General features: G+C 36.9%; 4 protein-coding genes across 11 annotated transcripts in view; 2 read left to right on the forward strand and 2 right to left on the reverse strand.

The window, feature by feature from the left end:
* poe (E3 ubiquitin-protein ligase-like protein poe) overlaps nt 1-8522 on the reverse strand; it is a 133652-nt gene extending 125130 nt beyond the window's left edge. For all 6 annotated transcript variants that reach the window (XM_071589166.1, XM_071589141.1, XM_071589156.1 and 3 more), the window contains exon 1: nt 8363-8522. In XM_071589166.1, the coding sequence (XP_071445267.1) occupies nt 8363-8481 (119 nt within the window). In that variant the 5' untranslated portion in view covers nt 8482-8522. The remainder of the gene's footprint in view (nt 1-8362) is intronic.
* A 2642-nt stretch (nt 8523-11164) lies between these two features.
* LOC139691377 (box C/D snoRNA protein 1) lies at nt 11165-22889 on the forward strand. Of its 2 annotated transcripts, none has more exons than XM_071589184.1 (7): nt 11165-11359; nt 11441-11619; nt 11692-11786; nt 15142-15320; nt 16920-17072; nt 17174-17298; nt 21864-22889. In XM_071589184.1, exons 1-7 carry the CDS (start codon nt 11319-11321, stop codon nt 22085-22087), a joined length of 996 nt encoding a protein of 331 aa, XP_071445285.1. In that variant the 5' UTR covers nt 11165-11318; the 3' UTR covers nt 22088-22889. The 2 variants fall into 2 exon arrangements, with proteins under 2 accessions (XP_071445285.1, XP_071445280.1); XM_071589179.1 differs by having other exon boundaries at nt 11167-11359; nt 11441-11622; nt 21864-22888.
* A 1204-nt stretch (nt 22890-24093) lies between these two features.
* Nucleotides 24094-25008, forward strand: LOC139691392 (cytochrome c oxidase assembly protein COX19). The gene is made up of 2 exons (XM_071589189.1): nt 24094-24301; nt 24391-25008. The coding sequence occupies exon 2, from the start codon at nt 24593-24595 to the stop codon at nt 24860-24862; it is 270 nt and encodes an 89-aa protein (XP_071445290.1). The 5' UTR covers nt 24094-24301; nt 24391-24592; the 3' UTR covers nt 24863-25008.
* Nucleotides 25009-25980: 972 nt separating this feature from the next.
* Hs2st (Heparan sulfate 2-O-sulfotransferase) overlaps nt 25981-26312 on the reverse strand; it is a 16395-nt gene continuing 16063 nt past the window's right edge. The window contains exon 7 of one of the 2 annotated variants that reach the window (XM_071599745.1): nt 25981-26312. This exon is cut by the window's right edge and continues 407 nt beyond it. The gene's annotated coding sequence lies outside the window, so the exon portion shown is untranslated. The other variant, XM_071599744.1, reaches the window with a different exon arrangement.

A 26312-nucleotide genomic window follows, 5' to 3' on the forward strand; every position in this document is an offset into this window, starting at 1 on the left:
CAACATTTCTGGAACATTAGCACTGAAAAAGGGAATTAAGATTGAGCATCATTATTATTAGGTGGTAACCTAATATATTCAAGGTTGGTTTTGGACAGGGATGGACACAAACTTACCCACTAATACTGGAGACACTAATATTTGTAGATTCACCAAGTAAGCCAAAAATTGACCCACCACAGTGCAACAAACTGTTGTTTAATTCCACATTTTTTCTATACCCCTTCATTTCACTTAACATGCCTATCCCACACTACATGAACCTGGTCTTCAACTCTACAACTCCCGTTCTCCCTTTATTCCATCCTCATCACTAACTTATTCCAACCCCTATCTAATTGATGCCCTTCAATTTGTACATTTCACTTGGCCTTCTTCTTTCTTGAGAACCTCATACCCTTTGTTAAGAATATAACAAATGCACCCTAATCGTACCCCATGTACCTTTCTATTAGTTATCTTATTACTGCTATGCCATCACACATACCTCTTTCCTTCCAGAATCCAAACTGATCACCTCTCCAAGTTAACATTAGCCCATAATGCCATCCTATCATTCATTAACCTACGCCACACTTTAACTGCCACTGAAATCAAATTTTATTTTATAGTCATTGGATATGGCTGCCTCAACTCTTTTTGGGAACTGGAACAGATTTAACAAATTATTTCAGCCTAATTCCTCCCTCGTAAATGTAAAAAATTAGGACATAAAACCTCTCTGCTCCACATTATCCGGAAGCCTACATGTAGTTTAAAGGGAATGTCTTCCATCTCCATGGCCCTATTTGATGCAATTCCCTTTTTGCTCTTTCTATCTTGCCATTAGGTATGCCTAAGCTATCCTTATCCACATAATTCTCTTTCTACATATAAGCTTGCTGACTTATTATATTCACCATATAGTTCCTATATATATTCTTTATCTCTCTCCTGTCTTTCCAGGTTCAATTGGCAACTTTCCTGCCATATCCTTAACAATGTGCATCAATTTTCACCTCTTGTTTCCTCATATATCTTTACCTTTCTGTACAATGCACTAATTTCACCATTCCTTTCTGAACTCTTCATGTCCTGGCACCTCAACTATGAGTCTTTCACTCAATTAATTTCCCATCTCAGTTTATTATGCATCTCCATGTACTTTCTTCTAGCTAATTCCATGTTTACTTTCTTCTATTTCCTTCTCTCATCTTTCTTCCTAATCATCTTATCAATAATCCTTTTATTTCCTTTTCCAGTTAACTTTTCCTAGTTTTATTTGCCACTTTTAATATCTCTTTCATTTATGTTCTCATTTTCCTTCTCCTGCATTCATCTCCCTTTCCTCTACAGCCAGCTAATATTCGTTTCTTGATGTTCCAGTTAATCCTTCCAGAATCCCATTGCAAGGGGCATTTCTTGTGCGACAAAAAGGGTATCGGGGAAAGCCAGAATAAATATGACGAGTCTTACCAAAACAATCATATTACATCAGTCATATTACACCTTTTACATAGTAGTAGTAGTTTTGAGGGGAGGCGACCGACAGCTGAGGTCATTTGCGCCTTAGGGGATGGACAGGAAAGGATGAAGGGTGGAGAGAAACCCGGCATCGGCATTAGCCTACTCTTTATGAAAGGCGCCAAGGGGTCCGCGGCTTAACGTCCCATCCGACGGACGGCGTACTCACTCAAAGTGCCCTCCACAAAGCACCTCAAGTAGGGATCGAGATACCTCTGAAAATTATTCAACACCGCCGGGATTTGAACCCGGGCCCTCTGGGTGGGAAGCCAGTACGTTAGCCCCCGCACCATCTCGATCCCCCCTTTTACATAGGTTTAAGCAATACCCTCGGTAAACCAACGCGAGTGTGGACCACATTAGAATGGCAGAACATTACCTGGGACAGGGTAAAGGCAGGTTAGATGCAGTCATGAGACTTGTAACCCAGGCAGAGCCCTCATCTGTCAGGAAGGGAGGGAGTATCAGGGTGGACGAGGTCACGAAACACGTAACCTAGGCAGAGCCCTTGTCCGTCAGAAAGGAAGGGATAAGGCAGTGTGGACGCGGTCACGAAACACATAACCTAGGCAGACCCTTGTCCGAAGTTTAGTCAGCAGTAGGACACGCTGTCGCAACAAGTGCAACACAGCCGAAGCATCGTGTCCTGCCGGTCACTGCCAGATAACCAACTGACTGCTTTTCGCCCCGCAACTAGGGCTTTTATACCCAACTTAGGAGCCAGGAGAGGAATACTCTGTCGAATACTTGAAACATTGTGTCTTTGGTCACTTGGGGTACTCGGAGGGGCCAGGGAAGGAATACCATAGAGCATACTTGCGACAATCCATTATCTAAAATGAGCTCTCTGTTTTGTCCTCTGGAATCTTACATGACACTTCAACAGAACTAAATTATATTCTGAATCCACTTCAGCTCTCACAAAATTGTTCAAATTAGTTATGCTATTCCTAAATCTGTACTCAACCATAATATAGTCTACATGATACTTCTATGAATCCTTGAACATTCTCTAGTATAGAGTAAAATCTAGCTGAACAAAAAAATATTATTGTGAAAAATGGACTCGCTTAACAAGCTATATTTCACAAAAGGAGTGACAAAATTTCAGAGTTTAAGAGGACGCCCCCGATAGCTTAACTGGCTAAAGCACTCAACCAGACATTGAAGGATCTGTGTTCAAATCCCGGTCAAGGCGAATGATTTTTACATCCTGAAATTGTTGCATTGAGTGACAAGGATATGGGAATTTCCAGAATGTTCCCCTACAGCATTAGTCTGTGTTTAGCACTTGCTCTGCTGAAATCTTAGTGTTGCTTGTGATCACACATTTTTCTGAACTTGTGTTCAGACATTTTTGGTGATTTTTTTGTTCAAAGAGTAGTAACCATTGCAAAAATATCCCCAAAGAAAAAACCATGCAAGATGACGGCCATAAGAGAAAAAAATAAATATAAAAATGAAAAGTAAAATCACAGAAAAGCGAGGATGAGGTCTGAGCAAGGCAGATCTGGCACACATATATAATCAATCTACATCGAAGATTTGCACTATCCTCAAGAACAAGAAAAAGATTAAAGAGATAAAACCTTCAAAGGGAGTGACAGAAATTCTACTCAACAGTTACATACTCTCAATGATGTTGAAAGGTTACTCTCATATGGATAAACAAAAAGCAATAACTATGTGACAGAATTAATCGGATTCTCATTTGTGAATACGTACAAGTGATTTTTGCTGACCCTATTAAGAAGATGCCAGAATCATCAATGATCATATTAAAAGAATTTAAAGTAAGCCGTGGATGTTTTGAGAAGTTTAAGAAAAGAATCAGCATCCGCAGAATTGTGAGGCAGGGCGAAGCAGAAAGCTCCAGCAGAAAGGCAGCAGAGAATTTCACTGGCAATCTCAAGAAGCTCATACATTTTGAGGGCTACCAGCTGTAACAGACTTTTAATTGTGAGGAAAGGGGTCTCTTTAGGAAAAAGATGCTGAAGCGACTCTATATAGTAGTAGAAGAAAATGCATTGCCCAGCCACATGCCTACGAAAGACTGTCTCATTCTGCTAATTTGTGCCCATGCAAGCAGGGATTTGAAAACTAAATCACTGCTTGTTTACCATTTAGGAACTTCACAAACTTCAATTGGATGAAAAGTCCAGAAGAGCAGGCTAAGTATGATTTGTTTTCAGAAAATCATACTTATTATTTTACTTTAAATTAATTTACATGGGAAAAATTGTTTAGCTTGACAAGAATTTTTGCACAAGTAAGATTCTGGTACAAATTATGCTTGTCAAGCAAGGTTCCACAGTACTGCATGAGGTTTAAACCAAGTTTTAGTTATGATTAAGCCTCATCTCCTATATAACTCTATTGCTTTCTCCCTGGTCATTCCTTGTTCTTTAACCACTACCATCTTCCTTGCCTGCCGTATTCCAAACCACCTATTCTATTAATGTTACCTCCCAAGGACACACTCCATTATTTCCTCCCAATTGATTTGACACCCTGCCTACTAATACTTTCCTACAGTTACACCATGGCATGTAAACCTGAATAACAAGGTTCTTTGCTTCAGCTTTTACTTCTTATAATATTGCATCAGTAGCTATTTCTATATATACATAAATAAATAAATATATATACATAAATATATATATATACATAAATAAATATATATATATACATAAATATATATATATATATACATAAATATATATATATATACATAAATATATATATATATATACATAAATATATATATATATACATAAATATATATATACATAAATAAATAAATATATATACATAAATATATATATACATAAATAAATAAATATATATATATATATATGTTATACTTCTTCCCAGCTTTCGTTCAATATCACTGCCACCCCTGGCTGACCCTCTTCCCAATCACTATGTATACTATACATAATTATTCCTTCAATAACCCCTTCTTTTCTTCTATCTCAGTTAGCACTGGCTAAAATATTTATTATTTCCTCTTTACCAACTGGTTTTATATTTTCTAATATCCTTGTCCTAACATCCCAAGTCCTCATTCTTTCCTGCTGCTACTGTAGTTTTTGCTTTGCAAGCATTTCATGAGATGACTGCAGAAGCTTTACCTCTCCTGCTGCCAGGCACAGCATGCGGTCCAGCAGGGTGGGTCCCATATTTGCCAGGACTCATTCATAATTATGTCCATCATTAAGTTGGGGGATACATAATTGAGGCAGTTTCTTATTGCCTTCTTCAATAGTGTTTTTCACATGACACTATGATGTGAAATGACAACTTTAGCATTTTGACTCTGATGTGAAAATTTTCACTTTATTGCATTTCATATATATTATAATTGTCAAAATTGCACCTTCAATGGCAATTTTGTAGGTTTCACATCGGTAACCCTAATTTATCCACAGAAAAACTATCAGGTAATCAGGTTGGCTTGCTTCCATTCTCTCTGTATGCATGTATATGCATTGCATTCTCTAAGTAGTTAGGTATTCCAAAAACATATGCATCAATGCCTATTTATGGTTGAAAATGTGCTTCATTGGATGGCTGTCACCACTATTAATTCTGCAGTGTGAAGTTCTATCATGGCATATTTGTCATCATGAAATGAATAGCTGTCATTTGAAAATAACCCATCACCAACAAATATCATTGCAACCAAACTAGTCAAGGAACGAAATTGAATTCCAATTACAAAGCATAACTTATGAAATTATCAAGCTACTCAATAATAGCAAGTACATAGTTTTTTTCATATTGCTTAATCACCAGTTCCTATAGAAGAATAGCCTTATTCCATGGGAAAATCATACATTTATGAAACCAGTCCCAATAAGTTTCTATTAAAAGTATTACAATTTTTCATCCATCCCTTCAAAACCCATTCCTCCAGTTTGTGCATAGTCTAATGTGAAACTTATAAAAACAGCTTAATAAATCATCAATTAAAAGCTTCAATCACAATTATTGGTAATTTAGCTTTTCCTGTAATGAGGGCAACAAACAATGAATGGAAGGCAACAATGGCCAACTATTGAATAGGTATTAAAACAATCTGGGTAAATGGGGCTAGCTATTCAAGGGAAGTTATCTCAACTGTGTTTTACACTACAATATTATCTAATGGACTGGATACCTTAACAAGTAATATATCTTTCCGATTCCTAGTGAAACATTCAGTAAGCAATTATGGGTGAGGACATAATTAAACAAGTTCAAAAATTATGCATAATTCCACCAACACCTGGTGGATCAGGGACATAACAGTATTATCCCATGTCTAATCCTTCCCCAATTGCTGACCTTAATATGTTAACACTATTAAAAGGCTATTTTTATCATTTTTTTCTAGCTTGTACACAACCATTAAGCTATGCCATGCACCATGATAATCTCTTCCGTGAACTTAATTCTAATTATTGAGGAGTCCATGATAGTATTATCATAAGAATTAATGACATCACATATATTGACTTACACACTGATGTTATGCATGAAAGATTTTATGCAGCCACAACATTTTCAAAAATTTCCTATCAATATAGCATTGCAAGGATGTAGTAGTCCAGTGGGTAGAGCACTGGCCTACAGATCAGAGGTCCAAACAGCTTGGCTCAAACTATAATTTTCGGGTACCACATCTTGACGAGGCACCACAGCTGGTACAAGAAAAGGAATTGCCCCCTTCCCTGATGTATGAATTGCACACACTATAGGGCTAAGATTGCATGAGCCCTGCCTATCAAATTAACTTTCAGGTTGACAACTACATTTCAGTTTATATCGATATGATTGACTGTAATATTTTCCTTTTCCATTAACAATGAACTATAATTGAAAGAATAAACATGGCAACATTTTTATTTCAAGTGAAATTAAGTGGTCATTATAAATGGAAGGAACTTTTTTGTACACATTGTAATTATATGGAAGATTTTCCCAACTTAACCAGTTACATTATTTATTATATGTGAGAAATCAGAACAGTTTTTAAAAGGTATTCTGAAAACACTATGGCAACAAAACAAATGCCATATCCCACTTTGAACATTGAAAAAACAAATTTCCATTAGTCTAAAACCAACTCAAGCCTATCGATCAAACTTTCCAATAACGTGGACACTTAATTGAAATCAAATGAAAATGTATAAAAACACCTATATTATAGGCACGAAAAACAATAACAAATCTGTCCACATGGGAAGTTGTGAGTAAATATATTGCGCAGTATTGGAAACAATTTGTGAAATATAACTAGAAACATTTTAATGCAAAATCAATCGTTGAATTTACTTAAAAAAACACGAGCAGATTCGAATTAGATCGTAGATACTTCGGTGGCACGTACAAGGCCAGTCACCTCATATTTGTACCTACATTATTTTTTAATATATATATATAATCAAACCAAAAATTGAAGTCATATTGTCGATGTTAACCGTCACTTTCCGCAAAAAAACTACTTTCTAACAGTCTTCGCGGAAGTTTAACCTATCCGGATAAAATTTCCAAACATTAAAAGAATACATTTGCAACAAACATTAGGCAACTCCCTCAATCGCAAGCTGATAAGTTACGTAGTTTGGTTTGAAAGCGAATTAAACTATCTATTTATAAACCAGTTCACAAATAGTTTATTTGAAATAGCAATTTTTTGTTTACTCTTTTCTGACACGGCAGTATGTACAGCAGCACTGGCCATGATAACCCAATCCCGATATTAATTACTCAACAAATATAAGTCTTTATAAAGATGTGTAGTTTTGATATCAAAACACAAGCGCCTATTCTTCACTTGAAAGCCTGTACTGTAATCCACTTTTCGACATGATTTCCACCGATGTTGAGGCATTTAACATATCGTAAAACCAGCTTCAGTAACATTTTCATAAAATTCTGATTGACTAGGCAACTACTGCAGAAGGGTCGTTTTGATATCATCATTGTCTAACGCTGACCAACGAGATGCATTCATGTGTTATAATTACAGGAACATGTGGCAGTCACAGCCTGTCTGGCACTAGATCGGCTACAAGGAGAGTGATCAAATTGTTCCCGGCCATATGATGAGATAAGATCATGGGTTCGACGAGCCACATGTTGACAGGAATTGTCATGATAGAGAAGCTCCCCTAACTGAGAATGTAATGCCTTATATTTTGGATTGCTCTCCGCGGTTGAGTCATGGGCTCGGAACTGATGTCACCCACAGGCAACAAATTTACGATAACTATCACCCCATGGATTACGACCGCATTCACGCCTTTGGCATGCAGAAAACGAATCGGCAAGATTATCATTGGTCTCGGACATTTCAAACTCGCACAGTTAAAGGTAAATACGGACGTGATGGCATTGTGCTACCTAGTAGGTTGCTATTTAATGCGCAAGCGCGGATGGACGATCGCAGCGACTATCTTTAAAATGGTACTTAAAATCTCCGTCTCTTACATACGAACAAAATTATACCAAGTTACGAAATGACCATACCAAAATCCATAATTTTCCAAAAAAGACGAATGAATTGTTTTCTCTTCTTGGCAAACCAGGCATCAGAATTTATGGACCAAATTAGATCTATCTCACGTAGTCATTTTTCTTCCAGAATACACCAGGGAATGATGAAAGTATTTCGCAAACTACAACTAGGCACGTCTGCTACACGACGTGTTGTCGATGGGTTATACTTTAGCAATGATTAAGTCCTTCAACTTTCATTGTTGATGAGGCTTGCAATGTTTATATGTGGTGATACCATTGAACAGCAGATTGTGTTGAATATATCGGATACTGCAGAAGTATTCCTGTTGTTTTAAGCAACATTTTCACTCACCTTTTAATAATTGCTTTCACTAGTTCAAACACATCATTCTTGTTGAAAGACCCATAAGATGCAGCGAGAATAGGCTTCACAAAAGAAGCCCACTCTACTCCCCCACTATCAGAAGCCATTTCGCGAGACACAAGGTTCGGTACTGTCACTTCCCGGGGGGAATTGGAACTGTCATGGCTGCCGTACGAATGCAGCGATCAGGCCTATGTCACTTTTCACCTCCTCGGTGGAGCTTAAGCCCGTAGCGATGTTAGCGAATGCAATGGCAGTAAATCTAACTATAAAGATTTCATCATAACTAAAAAATATATTTCCATTGAATAATTCTGTTTTAATAATTTTTGTTTTTAAATTTAGCTCCTATGGTTATACAATATTTGATAGTTTCATTTAAAAATTTTATAAACCTTCTCTTCATTGACCAATCAAAGCGGGGCCCTGTTCAGTGATTTGGCAAATGGACAACCAGGTTAATATTTTGAAAGTAACCTGCCGGTCGACTATAATAAATCTAGTTTCGATTAAAGATATTTGGAGAAAATAGTTTAATGACAATATTTCCTCTTTCTTCACACACTTGGTACTTTAAATTTTAAATGTTTTATTGAAACGAAAGTGAAAGGGGCTGATTAATATTCAGTGATTCAGCAGTATTCAAGAAGTAAAATGTTTAAAAGCAGCGTGTACTGTGACATGCGTCTGCATCTATTATTTCAGACGATATCCTCAAAATTGCGGCTTTCGTATTAGTAAGGTGGTTAATCTCGTCTCTTCGATTCTGGTGATGCATGAGGAAAAATATAGACGGTGGCAGTATTTGGAAAGAAATCTTGTGGAAAGATATGCGTCTGGTCTGCGTCGTTTCCTGTTGAGATACGTTTTTTGACACCTTTTCAATACCATACGCTTATAAATGAGAAATCATATTAGCATAAATCGGTTAAGTTCCTTTTAGCCCGTTTATGCGTTTCCTAATTACTAAAAGATTATTGCTGGCACACTGTCACAATTGCTCTTGAAGATGTTTTAAAGCTTGCATCAAAATAGGTTCATCTTCTGTCCGGATAAAATAAAGTAGAGCGCGTGGAATGATAAATACAGGTCAACACCTTTCTCGCCCATTTTCCCTCCTCTCAATGACCTCATCAGTTATTAATTGGTGGTTAGCAAGTGTTCAGTATATTGTCCAGTATTTGATTATTTTTTCATTGGAGCAATGCTATATTTTAAATCATACTGTTTTCTTATTGGCTAAGAGCAATCCATACATTTTAAAATACCCAGAGCAGTTTTAGTAACACCTGCGTCAGGGTACATGGAGCTTTGGTCTAAGGCAGTGAAAGTTCTGGAGTTCATCGGTATTGATGGAGAGAAGGTTGTCAGGTAAATTCCAGTATTAATTAGGGCAGGGCAACAGAGAATGAGGGCATTATGTCCCCTACAAAGGACCAATGGTTCAAATATTTTTCTTCAATAAAGCTTAATTAAGATCCCTTGGACAATAAATTTGGAACAATTATAAGCTATAGGTTTTGGAATACTAATCCATAAATCTGCCATTTTTGTTGATGTACATAAGGACTTACTATTTAATGACATGATATAATAATGGTAGTTATTCATTCCGTGTATTCAAACTATGAAGAAAATCGTTACGTTTTGGAAAACCTTTGACATTATTTCAAAAATTCAAGGCTATTGAATATCATATCCATTTTTACACCCTGGTGGGATCCCTAATGTTGTAGGTGACAGTGAGTCATCAGACGACCAAATCCCCCGCAGAATGTAGGAACGGCATGCAAATGCAAGGAGTATCGGATCATCAGAGCAGTGGATAATTTTGTTAATTGAACTTGTGATATGACATAAGATTTAGGACTTACAGCTTTTTTGATGATTTTCATCCATTGCTGTGAAACCCTTCCGTAATGGTTTTTTGGTTCCTCAAATATAACTTGAAGTAATGCTAAGATACAGCTACTTTTACCGGAGTACTATTTACTCCTCTGAGGAAGACTGTTCATGCTGTTAAAAATACCGAGCAATGTGTATGTTCTCATTTTTTAAGATCAATGTTTAACGTGTCTTAGTTAAGGATACACAGGCACGCGTTTAAATACTGTAAATGCTGATACCAATTGAAATTATGTTGTTAGTGGTTCAATTAATGATTAAACATTTAGTGATATTATGCAGTGTTGTCAATTTTCTGTTGGTGATCAACTCTTCTATTTCAGACAAAATTTGTTTTGTCGTATTTTTTATACCATCTTCCGTTTGAAAATTAATTGTATGATTGCCACTTTGCAAAGGTAGTTGTCACATTGAAATAAAATTTAAAATACTTCGCCTTTCCACATAAACCACTTTTATTACGACCTAGGTTTCGTTATGGTATAACATCATCAGGTAAAAATACAAGTCACAGTATATATAGTTCTGGACGGAGTGGAAGAGGAGGGAGGGAGGAAAGCCTTTGAGGGAAGTATTTTAAATTTAATTTCAATTTGAAGAATTTCCACCAAGTGACGCCAGAAACTGTTTCATTTATGTAGTTGTCACAATTTAAATACATTAAATATTAAGTTCACATTCAAGTATTTCATTCAAAACATTCCCCGTATCCTTTCCACCCTTTCCAATATGCGCTGGAGGTTATAGGTATGGGTGTAATGAGAAGGATAATTCGGGTTTTGCCTTATATTATTTATCATTTCCACTACCGTTGAAAACGTGGCGCCCACTTGACGACACGCTCATGTAATCGTCGTCCCCTTAGCAGTTCCATTTTGTAACACCATCTGTCACTCTTGTAGTCGGATTAATTTCAATACTGAATATTCTTTACATCATATATTTATCCATGAAATCGCTCTGAAGCATGCTCGAACAGGTAAATAAAATGTAAACACCGTCAGATCATCACCCGTGTTGTTTTGTCCACTCGAAAGAAATGGCGGTAGCCAACAACGGCGACTCTTCGTTGAATGCCAGGTTGGTGTTTATGGTATTTTGTGTTGAGGATATTTTGTGTCGATGGACTGGAAACTGTTCTGATTTGCAAATATTTTTCAGGCTTGCGAAATGCGAGGTATGCCAAAACGGCGACATCAAGTACACGTGTCCTCGGTGTGAAGTGAAAACTTGCAGCCTCAAATGTGTTAAAATCCATAAATCAGAATTGGATTGCAATGGAGAAAGGGATAAAGTGGCATATAAATCCTTGTCACGATTTACCAACTTAGATTTGTTAAGTGGTGAGCGAACACTCAACAAAATGCGAATTTGTCGACCAGCAATTTTTTAATGAAATGTTGTCAATTTAGATTATAGATTAATGGAAGAGATTACCAGATCCGTTGATGGCTATCATAGAGACCAGTCGAAAAGATTTACCCGGACCAGACGAGAATTGCCATATGTAAGTAAGAACACGAACGTGTTCAAACGTGACAATCTTGATATTGAGTCTGTAAGTTACTTCGGATGTGTTGACCCATCAATGTCACTACCTTAGACAAGAAGTGAAGACTAATATGAACTTGGGGAAAGAGGTCTTCTCTGTACCTTGGAAAAAGACAGTAGAATGGGGATTGGTATTTGGATTGGCTGTATACAGTCAAATTAAAAGTTGTGGTACTCGAGTTGAAGGTCCGTTTTGCTAGGATCCCAATTCCTGAAATTGAGGGAAGGGGTAACTGTTCACGTCCCTCCGTGGGAAAATTATTCCCGGTCAAGCTTAGATTTTTGCATTGTCTCTCCGTTCATTCCGCCCTTGCCCATGCCCACCAGAACCTTGTCGTGCTTAAGTTTAAGTGGACAAAAAGATAAACAAACGAGGAAGTGATTGGCGTGGTGGAAAGGAAAGGGGATAGTTTGGAGAAATCCAAAGGGGGTAGGAAGGATGGATGCAGAACATACTGATTGGCAATAGGATGTTGAACACTGTGAGGGAGGGGAGAACGCTGGGGAAGCAAAGAAGAGATAGGACGTGTTGGGCAGAATAAAGGGAGGAAGGAAATATACGAAATTGAAAAGGGACTTATTGTACCAATGTTCTACAGGGTTTTGAGAGATTTTGTGATTTGTTGGTCCCAATCTTCGACAATTAACAACAATTGTCAACCTGAAGGTTGGTTTGAGAGGTGAGGGTAGAACTCGCCTAGTACAAAGCCTAAAGGAATGTGAAATTCACACATAAGGACAGGGGGCAGTTCCTTTTACTGTGCCACCCGTTTGACTATATAAAATTAATTTATATATGCCAAGAAAAAAATCAATATCTGTGGGAAATAGCTCTGGGGAGTCTGAGGGTTGGACCTCCATTAAGTTGGCCAACCAGAAGGAATTGATCAGGTGTTTGGAGGTAATCATATTTTTAGTCTCACTCATGTAGTCTTTCCATTGCTAATTATTCAAAATTCATTTCTATTACTCCACCTTTTTAATTAGTTGCAGGTAAATTTTGGTCTACACTCTGAAATAACTAACATTTTCTAAACAAAAGACTGAAATGAAAAAGTGAAACATCCCTTGGAATGCTGGAAATTTTTTACATTGAACTTTTCTGATGTATACCAATGGTAGTAATCCAACGTATACATTTTTGATCATAATTAATCATGTTCTTTAACTTATACAACAAAATACTTTATCCCTGATACAAACCTTGTCTGACAACATTTCACCATGAAATTTCATAAAACAGAGAGTAATGCGTACCAGAAAGCATTTGTTTCAGTTAAAGGTGAAGACATGGAATTGATACAGTGAAAGTATTGTGGGAAGATCTTTTAAAAAAAGGATGATTTAAGCTGCAAATAAAGTGGTGATTAGAAAAAAATGTTGCAAAGCCAAGGTATGCAGAGAAGAGAGATTGTAATGGAAGAATGTAAACACAGAATTACAGATCAGACTTTACAGACACTAGGTAAAAGTGAGAAACTAAAAGGGTGAAAGAAGTGAGGTAGATAGACCAGGGTAAGAATGTGAAGCATTTACAGAGATGGTGCAAATTGAGTGCACTGTATGGAAAAGTAAATAAAATGCCTGGAATTAAGGAAGAAAAATGTGTAGACAACGTAAGGCATGTTACAGGACGAAGACTATTAAAGTCAAATCAAAAAGCAATTGTCATTTCAGACTACTTCTGGCCTATTAAAATCTCAGTACTTGTATATCTGTGGTATTGGACAAGTTGGAATTTTTCCAAAAAGAACCTGATGTATACCCAAATTATTATTTTACGAGTATTCAAATATTAAAACTGGGTGAATATGTCAATCTGTTTTTAAAATATTATTTTATGGTTTATCAGTTTACTTCGATTTCAGTGGGAATTCTTCCAAAGGATCACCCAAATCTCAGACCATGAGCTTATATTAAGTATTAAAATTCTCTTATTACAAGACTATTATGCCACCGATAAATGTAATGCAATTTTCAGGTTTGGTTCTGATATTTTGTTTGTAAATTATGTATTAGTATTACACAAAATATGTTACTCATTGATTTCATTACATGCGGTATGATATCAAAGAATTGACATCGTAAATAAAACAGTTTCTGGCATCACTTGGTGGAAATTCTTCATATTGAACTAAAAATTAAACCACTTAGCTTACACTTGCCTACCACCTAGCTACACAGAACATGTTCTATCCCCATGTCTTAAGAGAACACTCTTAAAGAACTCAGCATCATAAAACAGATTGTGGTGAACAATGGGTATAGAGAAGTGTTAATTCATTAACTTTACAACAAGAAACTATCCCGTTTAGCCAAGTTAGCCTTGTATAGTTCTCCCACATCTGCAGAAAACCAGCCACAATGGCGGAGATTTCCTTTTCTTGACCACTTGTCATTAAAAGTACAAAGAATCTGCCCAAAAGAAAATGTGAGACCGGCCTTGTACAATAAATCAAAATCAATCAATCTGTTATGCCACACGAAGGACCAAGTTAAACCCATACACAAGAGTGGGGTGTACAAACTGCTCTGCAAAGACTGCAACCGGATATACATAGGCCAGACGGGAAGGAGATTTGAGACAAGAATAAAGGAGCACCGAGCATGCTTTAGGAAACACATCTCCACGTCACTCTTCGCCAAACATCTGAGAGACTGTGGCCATAGCAGCGATTTCATCCCCGAAATCCTGCTCTTAGAGAAGAAAGATCACCGCCTCGATGTGCTGGAGCAATTAGAAATACTTCAGCACATGGATTATGGAGGAGATGTTTTGACCAACGAATTTCTTTACCCTTCGCGTTCCCTGTTATTGTATTTTCCTCGCCCATCTGCCAACTAAACTGACACCAAGCAAAACCTTTTCAACAGTGTAGTAACCCCTCCCTGCCTACTACTTAATCACCTAATTACCCAGTGCCATTCGCAATACCCATTCCCCCACTCCTCTGCCAACTAATCGACACCAAGCAAAACTTTTTTCAACAATATATATATTTTTTCTTTTTCAACAATGTATATTTTTTTATTTTATATTTTCAACAATGTATTAATTCCTTCTCCCAGCCTGCTAATGTATCAATGTTACCATTCCTCCTCCTCCGCCCCCTCTTCCTACCCTAACCAATCCTTGCTTTCCTCCCTCCCTCCTCTTCCCCTCCATCCAGAGCTATATATACTGTGTTTGACTTGTATTTTTACATGATGATGTTATACCATAACGAAACCTAGGTCGTAAATGATAGATTTTATGTGGAAAAGCTAAGTGGTTTAATTTTAAGTTCAATTGACAACATTATACCTTGCAGCATTTAAACCAGTTGAAGATTGCTGCAATGAAAAGAGGATGCCAGTTGAATTTTCTGCCTCAGAATTTTTCTCGTCACAAATCAAACCAAACATTCTTTGACTGGAAGAAGAATATAATATTTTGGAAAGTTGACTGGGTTTTTCCACAAGCAGACAATCTCTTAATGCATTCTGAAAGGTAAGTCTTATCAGATTTGTTTGTATATCACTTTCTAAAATGCATGCATGATAATATCTCATTCTATGATTAAATTTTATCTAAACATTCCAACAAGAGGTCTCCTAATTTTTAACAAGCCATGCAATATTCTTAAAACTATTTTATTTCTACTCATTCCTTTATCTTGCCAACGTCAAAATTAATTCCAAATTAGCTTTTGATTACTTGATTGCATTAAGAAGAGCATTTCTATCTTACCTACAGTTAATTTAATTTGTTTTTAATAGTTCTGTAAAACATTTCACCAAAAGTTATTCCCCTTATATGTTTAAAAATATTCTTGCAATTGACAATTAAGGGTATGCAGTTTCAAAGGAATCTGATAATAACTGGGTCTACCCATGTCAAAGTGGATTCAGCTTTCAATTTATAAATGCACTCACTCAAAATATAAGGTTTTCTCAGAACTTTTTATAAGAGAATTGAGATGGTGCGGTGGCTAACATACTGGCTTCACATCGTGAGGGCCTAGGTTTATATCCTGGAGATGACCTATTTTTTAGTAGTATTCCGATCCGTACTTGAGCTACTTTGTGGAGAGCACTTTGAGTGAGTACAACATCCATCGGATGGGAAAATCTGATCCCTTGGTGCCGTTTGATAAGAGAAGGCTAATGCTGACACCAGGTTTCTCTCCACCCTCCTTCCTTTCCCATCCATCCTCAATGGCGCAAATGGCCTTGGATGTTGGTCACCTCCCCTAAAAACTACTACCACTACTTTTTCATAAGTTACTTCTACCTAATTACTACCCTATGAAAAACTGTTACATCACTCATTTCTATAGTGTTATCTGTTGGAAGTCAAAATGAACATATCACAGACAACATTTTATTGATTGTTAGATAAAAAACAAATTAGATTCCATTAAGAATATTTCAATTTTGCTTCTCTTTGTTAGCCACTAAGCCACATTGCTGCCTTGAACAATTGTTGTCACCATATTGTAGAGGAATTACTGCTGTGGGTTGCAAAAGGATGTGTAGTAGTTTGAAGTTTTGTTCAATAACCGGCAGTCCAAGGAACTTGCAAGTTAGACAGCCTCTCTCTCATGGACGTAATTTTAATCACTACGTTATCTCAGCCTTAAGTAGTATTGTGCATTTTATATTTATTAATATTGAAGTTTGCTTTTTCGCTCCGAAGTATGGCGGATGTCACCATGCTAAGGCAAATTGGGCTAGCATCTGTTTGATGCTTTCAACACCGTCCCAGCACATACTGTTGTCGCATTTACCTTATAACATCATCATTTGTTTTATTTGATTACTGCCCAACTAATCTGGTAATTTTATTAAAGTATGCAGTGATTGGACTGATATGTAGTTGACTACTAGGGACATTCATGGAGAACTTGAGGAGTAATTAGATCTCTGGGGCAAAATATCCTTTTGAATAATATAGCGTAGAAAGGATCCGATATTGAATAAAGCAGACCTCATTCAACCATCCATAATCACTTGAATGAAACCTTTCCCTCTTTGAGGATATTTGAACTTGAATGAATCATTGTGCAATCTGAAACTTTAAGTATTAATTTCAGTGTATTATCAATAGGTTGTTGGAAACTGAAAAATTATCAAGAGCTGTGTCACAGTTTCTGGATCCCAACCAGCAGAAATGTCAAGCTTTGCAGTTCTACCAGTCTGTTGGATGGAATAACATTTGTGTGCTTCTCAAAGCTGAAGGTGTAAAAAAATCAAATTCTCGGTACTTAAAATTTATTCTATTAATCGTTTTATCGCTATTGTAAATTCTTCTTTTAGAATAAGGGAGATGTTATGAATTATCTCACTTGTAATTTTCTACAGGTTTTATGATCTTGACCTCTCAATGTCCATAAAAGCTAACCTGAAGGGCAAGTTCATTGTTGAATATCCTACAATTTATGTAATTATGAAGGATCATAAGTTAATGTACAACATCATAGACTCAGGTAAGTCAAACCCTGTTGCATCTCATATAAATAACTGAGACTCAGTAATTTTTCTTTTATTACTGGCATAATTACCTGTATGCACATCATGGATAATTTTGTGGATAATAAATGTAACCTGCATTCACTTGCCATCTGCCATATTTCTGAGAGAGAAATCGAAAGGAAAAAATTGATATTTTGATCCATAGTTCGTTACTCATCTGCAAAAATGATGTGTCTCTGTATATAAGAAAGGCTATGAATATGAAGCCCAGTACGGTAATGGGAATTCATAACATTAAAAAGTACTCTATTGTTTCAGGCTTCACTTCGTGGAAGTAATTAATATCCATTACTAAAAAAGAAAGAAAGACTCATACTTTTCCACAGATTTTATTATACGGTACAACGTGTTTCACCGACTTGCGGCATCATCAGGTACAAATTTACAAAACAGACAGAGCAGGCATATATACCCTCAGGACAGAGTGGGGGCTGGCAGGGTTGGAAGGATTTGAGAGGGGTGGGGGCTCGCAGGTGCGTTGATGGATTGTTTTGACCATTTCCAGGCTAATTTCTCGGAGAGGAGTGGGGAGGGGTATGGGAATAATTGCTCATTACAAAGTGTCGTGTTGGGGTTCACCAAATGCCTTCTAATCTCTAATTGCTCGAGAGCATCCATTTTTAATCCTTTTGGGAGTGTGTGTAATATCTCTGGGACAAAGTCACTGCTGTGGTTGAATTCTAGTAAATGCTTGGCGAAGAGAGAGTTGTTATTCTGATTTTTGTGACACCTAGCGTGTTCCTTGACTCGTAACTTGATATTCCTGCCGGTCTGACCGACATAAACGCTGTTGCAATCCTCGCATTTCAGTTTATAAATGCCTGATTTGAGAAGGCTATCCTGGGTGTCTTTTCCATTGGCTAGAAGTTTGGAGAGGGTTATGGGTGGGTAGAAGGCTGCTTTGAGTGAGGTGGGTAGGCAGTTGGAAATCCTATATGAAAGATCTCCCAGAAACGGGATCGAGCACCACTTAAAATCTTTAGATACTGCGGGCTGTGATACGAAAATGCTTTTTATGGCCATTGCTTTTTGTTTTTTCCGTAGTAATGTGTCAACTAGTTTGGGGTTGAAACCATTGTTGGTAGCTATATTAGTGATATTCACGAGTTCAATTTTGAAGTTTTTGGGGGAAAGGGGGATGTGTAGGAGGCGGTGGATCATGGAGTGGAGGGCTGCGTGTTTGTGAGAAAAGTGGTGTGCGGAATCATTAGAAATTATATGGTCTGTATATGTGGGTTTCCTATAAATTGCAAATTCGTGTCTATTATCCCTAATTGTGATTGTCAAGTCGAGGAAGTTGATGGTGCCGTTGACGTCTTTTTCCATGGAGAAGGAGATATTCCGATGAAGAGTGTTTAGGAAATTAAGGAAGGAGTCTAACTGTCGGTTGGTTCCAGTCCATAGGCATAGTATATCGTCAACGTAACGAAACCAATAGCCCACGTTTTTGTTATGCTGATTGTCAGCATTAAAAAGATGTTCTTCTACAGAATTGAGTAAAAATCAGCAAATCTGCTCTGTCTGTTTTGCAAATTTGTACCTGATGATGCCGCAAGTCGGTGAAACGCGTTGTACCGTATAATAAAATCTGTGGACAAGTACGAGTCTTTCTTTCTTTTTTAGTAATGGATATTAAAAAGTACATTTATCGTAATTTGGAATCAGAAAAGGTGGCCACCTGAAAAATTATTCATGAAATCCAATTGTGTATAGTTTCATAAACTGTGATAAAGATACAGGTAAAGGTATTATGCTGTATTTGCTTCATTCATGAATATCTATTGTAAATGTAATATTATAATTTTTTATCAGAATAGGTAGTTACTTTAAAAATGATGTGCGAAAGTCAGTTGAACTTCTTATTTTACTTTGTACTACTAGCGATATAGTCATTAAAACAAGTTGGTACACATTTCAAATTACAGGGGCAGTTACTATAGATTGTGATGTGGTTTTTAAGTTGAAAGATTAAGTTCAAACATCGATAGTCAGGAATAGGGAAATGTTGCCTGCAGTAAACTTGTGTATAAAATGTCTAAGAAAAAGTTTTGGAAAAATAGATTTATTTCAGATATTGCTAAAATACCGCAAAATTCTTCAGTTCATCCCTTGAGCATCGATACACTTTTTCTGGTGGTTTTTCCAGCGCTCGAAGGCTTCCTAGTAGGCAGATTCTGGAAGGTCCTTAAGGGTTCATATGCAAGCTTCTTTGATGGCACTTAGGATCTCATGGTGGTGTCCTTTAAGGGTGGGTTACACTTTTGGGAATAGGAAATAGTTTGCTGGTGCTAAGTCAGGAATGTCAGAAAGTTAGTCTTCTTCATCAAGCAGACACTGGACTCTGCTTTTGTTTTGTCTGTCAAGGCCTTCAGGGCAAGTTTAGCGTAGATCTTTCACATGTGGATCGAGATGGTGCGGTGGCTATTGTAATGGCTTCCCACCCAGAGGGCCTCGGTTCAAATCCTAGTGGCATTGAATATTTTTCAGTGGTGTCTCGATCCCTACTTGAGGTGCGTTGTGGAGGGCACTTTGAGTGAGTACACCATCTCTCAGATGGGACGTTAAGCTGTGGACCCCTTGGTGCCTTTTGTTAAGAGTAGGTTAATGCCGATGCCTGGTTTCTCTCCGCCCTTCAATCTTATCCTGTCCATCCCTATTGGTGTAAATGACCTTAGCTGTCAGTTGCCTCCCCTAAATACTACTACTATCTTTCGCATCATTAAATTTTAAGTGATTATGGTGTGCACAGTCATCTTATCAATGACAATACGATCTGTGATCATGGGCAGACTTAACTGATGGTCTGAAGTCAGCACTAAAGGCAAATGTCAGGAAAAAATTGTTACCATTACTTTAATACAGGCCTTGTAAGCATGTATTGTTCATGTGCATTCGTTGTACAGATAAAAGAAACACAGCAATTCCACTCTCCCAGTAATGTCTCATCCCCATTTATGATATGATCTAAGAGTGTGTTACCATCGTTGTTATAGGCTTTGAGAAAAGTCAGCGATGCAGCAAGATGCTGTTTTTTGTGATGTTCTGTCAAGATTTTTGGCACCCATTTGGCACAAAATTTGTTATAGCCAAGCTACCCCATTACGATTTCATGCAGTAAACTTGTGAAATTGGGGAAAATGAAGCGAGAAATCTACAGTCATAAATTGGCAATATTCCCAAATTATTTCATTGATTTTCAGCATCAGTTCGTCTGTCACAAGGCTGGGCCGACCGCTGCGGTCCTAATCGTGAACATTGTAGTGGCCATTTTTAAACTGAATGTGCCCACTGCCTGACTAACTTCACTCATAATTGGTTCGTGGTTTTTTGCCAGTGAACACTAATCACAGATTGCACGTCACAATTCGTGATATTTTCTATTGCAGCACACATTTGAGCAGTTTGTAGTGAGCAAAGTGGAAGAACCACACGACCTGCACACTACCACAGCATGATGCGTACTTAGTGTAGGGACGTTCATATACCAAGATGGTGGCTCTAGCTCTACCCACTGCCATGCTAGGCTGAAATAAGTTACTTTCTGGACAGCCCTCTTATATATAAATCCAAAGTTGGATTATCTTTTGACGGGATGTAATGCAGGTAGTGTTTCAGAGGGGAAGATGTTGTAGAAGAGGTATTTCATTTATGTAAATTTATCTCTGTAAATGATACTAATGCCATTTATTTAAATCACCTTTTTGGATTGGAGTCAGACTTAAGTAAACAAACTGGGCTTTTTTCAAATGCTAGTTAGGGCTGTCATAAAATTTTGTCCGTCACGGATGCACTTAATTTCGCCTTAATTAGAGGCCCATGTATACTGGTTGTACGGATGGTATTAAATACCTTTTCCAGCTGCTGATCTCTGCTAACTAAGTCAATGGAAAAAGAAGACATAATGACCATTTGAAATGCTGTCCTATGGAAAACAAGCCAACCAAAATAGGCTTATTTTCCTATAACTTATAAATGGCCGGCCGAAGACAATTGAAAATGTGGGATTAGCCTTAAAATAAAGATGCAATTTTATGATTTCTGTGTTCACACATGTTGAATCAATCACAATATCATACAATCAATATGGCGGCCATGGATATACTTCACTCTTGCCAATCTGTTTTACTGGTCAAACATAAGGAAATCAACTGGACCTTGGTATTACTTGTTATACCAAGCTTTTTATTATATGCCATGCTTATTAATTGAGGCTTCCACTGTGTGCGGAAACACTAGATAATGCAAAGAGGAAAGCAAATTTGGAAGCATTCACACAAAAGTTAGTGTATTTTTTTACTATAACACAATGTATGATGAGAATTTATTTAGAATAAAAACAAACAAAAATGTCTTTAGTTTTAATAATCTGTAAAATTTGATGATGAAATATTAGCTTGATGTTCATGCATAAATTATAATTAAGTATGGATTTATTTTTTGTTTCAATGTCTCACTGTTTAGAATGTCAGATACGAATCTTAAGTATAATTTTTCATCTGAAATTATTTCTTTTTTTCAGATGTTGAAGAAGAAACACCAGATGTTTGCTTTCCTGGAAACATTCGTGCACCTTCACATGAAAAAAAGGCTGTTGAATCAAAACCTAAAAATTTGTTGTTTGATGATGATATATCTAGTTCTGATAGTGAGGAAGATGAAGGAAAAGTTAACAAACATAAAAACAAAAAAATTAAACGAACAGAAATAGACATTCCATCATATGATGTGCTGATTAAGCAGTAGTATTTCAAAAGTTGGTTACATTTATTTCCACCAGTTAACAGACTGTATATTTTGTGTTAAGTGCAGAAATATTTCTTGATTTGAGACCACTGTGATGGCGAATAATTTTCTAAGACATGACTTTTATAACTATACCCCATCTTTATATTTTGTATCTTCCTAGGTCTTAACTAGAAAAACCAAGTTTTGATTAGAATTGGGAACATCAGTGTAACTATTTACCTAGAAGGAAATATATACTTTTTTTCTTTCACGGCTTGGTGAAATTTAAGTTATATCCGGGGAATCAGTTAAGAAATTCACTGATACTCATTTATCCTGGATTGAATTGAGCAACTAAATTGTGCGTTGTTTAAATGAATAAAAGATAAAGTAACAGGTTAACCTTAGAACATCTGTAGTGCTGGTAGTTGAAAATGTTGAACAGACGTAGTAGCCAGATGATATAAACAACATATATGATAGCCAAGGGTCAGCCATTGAGGCAGGAGGTATATTTAGAAATCTTTTGTTACTCTAAATGACTCCCAAGAAATTAGGTAAATGATGACTCAATAATTAGGAAGAACTGCTATAGGTAAAGAAGGGAGAACATCAAAGCCACACTGTGATTCTGGATAACTTGGTGACATTCATTAAACATATTGCAGACTAAGCAATGAGGTGAGATGTAGAATGAGGTGGACAAGAAATGGCCTGACAGTGGAGATTAATGGAGTGATACTAAATAGTAATTGACAGTGGCTGGGAGGAGAGTCGTCATGGAGCCTCAGTACTGAACACTGAGCAGAAGGGTAATAAATTTATTTTTGAAGGGATAAGGTGGAATTTATCTTGCTCACTTAATGGGAAATTATGAGAAACCAGACTTTGGAAGGGAAATTAACAAATTTCATCATTGTAACCAAGCATCCTACCAAATGACATAATTGGACCAAATCTTCATGTTGTACAACGATTTTTACAGCAGAGGGTAATTTATCTCTCATGTATATTCAAACAAGTATATGCATGGTTGTGGTAGTACAGGGGTAGAGCAGTGGATTACTGGTTGGAGGGCCCTGGCAAACCTCTCTGGGCACCCTCAGCTCTGCCGAAGCTGTGTGAACATTTGGGTACCAGATCTTCCTTGGAAACCAAAACCTGCACAGGGAAAGGAACTGCCCTCCCTTCCCTGGTGCGAGATTTGCAGAGGCTGTCAGGCTTAGTACTTGGTGAACTCTACAATCACCTAAAAAACCAACCATTGGGTTGATTACTGTTTATTATTTTTAATAAAAGGGTGTATGTATATTAGAGAGACAAATGTCGCCAACTCTATGGGAACAGTATATGTTTATGAATGACTTGTTTTCCAGAATGTTACAGTTAGAAAAGATCCCTTCCTTGTTTATGGCAACATTGTACCTATAAATGGGTAATTACTCATAAAACCATGAAATTACATCCGTCACTGTGGACGCAGTTACTTCTAATATGAATGAAGGAAAACGCTGAAAAATGTTACTCAAATTTGCTAACAAAGGGCCATTTATTAATATTGTCAACGCGTTAGGGGTATAATGAAGAGGTAAGATAAATTAGGCTTACACCAAATCGAATGCCTGCAGAGACCAATGATTGGAAAACAAATTAGGGAAATACTATTACCTATCAGTGGTAAATAAACTTAACACACAAGGATATGGTCTTATGGCATTTTCTTTACTAATGCATATAGATCAATTCGACTGTGATTTACCTGCTAACCTTTGGTAAGCCGCCAAACGTGGAGACACTCGGACTTACCTTATGATTATCAACCGTTGCAATAACTTCGTGTACAAACAATTATTCATACATATGCGGCACAAATGATGTAAAGTATTGCAATCACCAGTATTTGTGATGTAACTTCATTCTTTATTTCACTATTCTGAAGAATGGCCAAATAATCACATTATAATGTAATTCGCTGGATATTTTGAGGCAGAACAGTTCATTTTTCCTACGCATATCGTATTTCTGCTTTCCCCTTTCCGAAAATTTCCCTCCTGTCAGTCAAGTAATCGCCGATGAATTACTTCCAAAGAGAAATATTACATAATTTGGATGAAAATTATTATCTCCCAGGTTCTGCATTCGTTCATAACATACAAGATGGAAAAATTACCATAACAAAAGAATGCCGATCAAACACACTCATACAAGCTAAATTATATGTTCATCGTCGCAGTAAGTGAAAATAATTTCTTGGATGCTGTATGAATTGCTTGTAAATTTTTAATGGCTAATATGCTTTATCTTTTTACAACCGAAACCAGAGTAAATTAAGGGGACCTCTACTGTAGGTGGCACTGTCGATTGAAACAATTGTATTACCTCAGTGAATGTGTTTTATACCTGTTTGATTGGGTGCAGTGATGGCTCATTTATCATAATAATGAAAATTTCTCCACAAGTGGTATTTTCGTGTGTTTTTCTTCGCTAAGACATTTAAAAATACTTGAACCATCAGCCATTGCGATGTCGTCAATGACTTTTGGGCAGAAAAAATTTACTGCCACTCCACCAGACAAAGGTAGTTTTCCTCTAGATCACTCCGGAATTTGCAAAATACCAATGTTAAAATATATGGTGTGCATACGATCAGCTGGCAGCGATTATTCCGCATGCAAGCTGGAAGCTCGTGAATACCTTGACTGTAGAATGAAAAACAACTTGATGGCAACCGAAGAATGGAAGAAATTGGGTTTCTCCGATGTGGATTCGAAGGAGGGGGATAAAGAAAATTGATCAGATTTTGGACACTCTCACTGGCACGGAAACATTCATGCAATGAGAATTAATTGAGTCCTGCGTAGAATTCTATTTTAAAATGATGGGTGGTGTGATTTGTTGCTATTAAATTTGTATATAAGTAAATAAATGTTTGTCATAACTTTAATGCCATAATGATTAGTCAGAAAATGTCTATCTGGCTCAATTAAGCTTCTAATAAATCTTAGTGTAACAGGTACTCTATTTTCGAGCTCATGGGTGATAAAAGTTCTGGCAGTCCATTCTAGCAGCAGAAGTGTAATTAAGTTAGCTTCATACCGCAATTCAACTACCACCTCAAGGATCTGGAAAACTAATCTCGTTATGTGGTAGTTGCCAAAGTAAAATTTCTACGATAACTATTTTCCAAGTTGTGTGCCAAACGATATTTCGTAGGTACTTGTTACGAGTGGTCATAACCACTCTTGAAGCGGACATTGGCAAAATATCTACTACGATTTTCTTTCCATGTTATGTTATAATGGACCAGCACAATGCTTGAGGCTTATGATGGTGCATTCGCAGTTTGTCAATTACGTATAGCCGTCCATAGTTTCATGGATGTGCATACATAACGCATCTTAAGAGAAAATCCCCATCTAGATCTGAGAAACTGAAAAAGTAGTTTGCCACTTAAGTGTGGCTCGTTTATTTAATCTAACGGTGCCATTCGTTTGTAAAAAGGTTGTCTTGCACCCTTAATTTGAGACTCATTGGGTTCCCTATCCACTTCCCCGCACTATATACCTAAGATTTTTTAAAACAAGTCAACCTACATGTTTTTCTCTAGTGTGTTTACCCTGAATGGTTAGAAGTAAGAACTGTTACTAATGATGGCATAGCATTACAGATCTTTTCCAAATACTGCGTTAGTGAAATAAATCCTGAATGGCGGGGAAAGTAGAAGCATAATCATACCCGCCTACAGCATCCAAGATAATATTTAGTTTTGTGGATAAGAAAGAGGGACTGTGGAGGCATATGCAACAAACTTTGTCCTCTGGTAGATGAGTTTGAGAAGAGCTAGCATAAATAGTGTTCATAACTAAGTTCTACAGATTCAACAATCCTTAAGCAGATTTCTTATAAGTTGTTTATTGAATTTCATCATAAATATTTTTAAAAATTCAACTTCAATACATACTTGATTTAATATTAAATATAAAAAACTCCAGGTCTGTGCTGCCAAAATAATCTTTCCATGGGTTATATGTATAGGTACTCGTGCAGCAGCTGCTTCACTGGCTTAAACGTAAGAAGGTATCTCTATCTGAGAGCAAAAGTAATCACAGTAATTTCATTCAGAAGACCACCTACATTTACCAATTGTTGCAAGGTCGACAAGTTATTGCTAACTACAGCAACTCCTCAATATTTTATTTAAAAAGTAGAGTCTAGTGTTTCAATCTAACAAAAATAAACACAA

Source organism: Hetaerina americana, unplaced genomic scaffold (genome assembly GCF_022747635.1).
Source record: "Hetaerina americana unplaced genomic scaffold, ioHetAmer1.1.p SCAF_1, whole genome shotgun sequence".
In the NCBI taxonomy this organism is placed as follows: domain Eukaryota; kingdom Metazoa; phylum Arthropoda; class Insecta; order Odonata; family Calopterygidae; genus Hetaerina; species Hetaerina americana.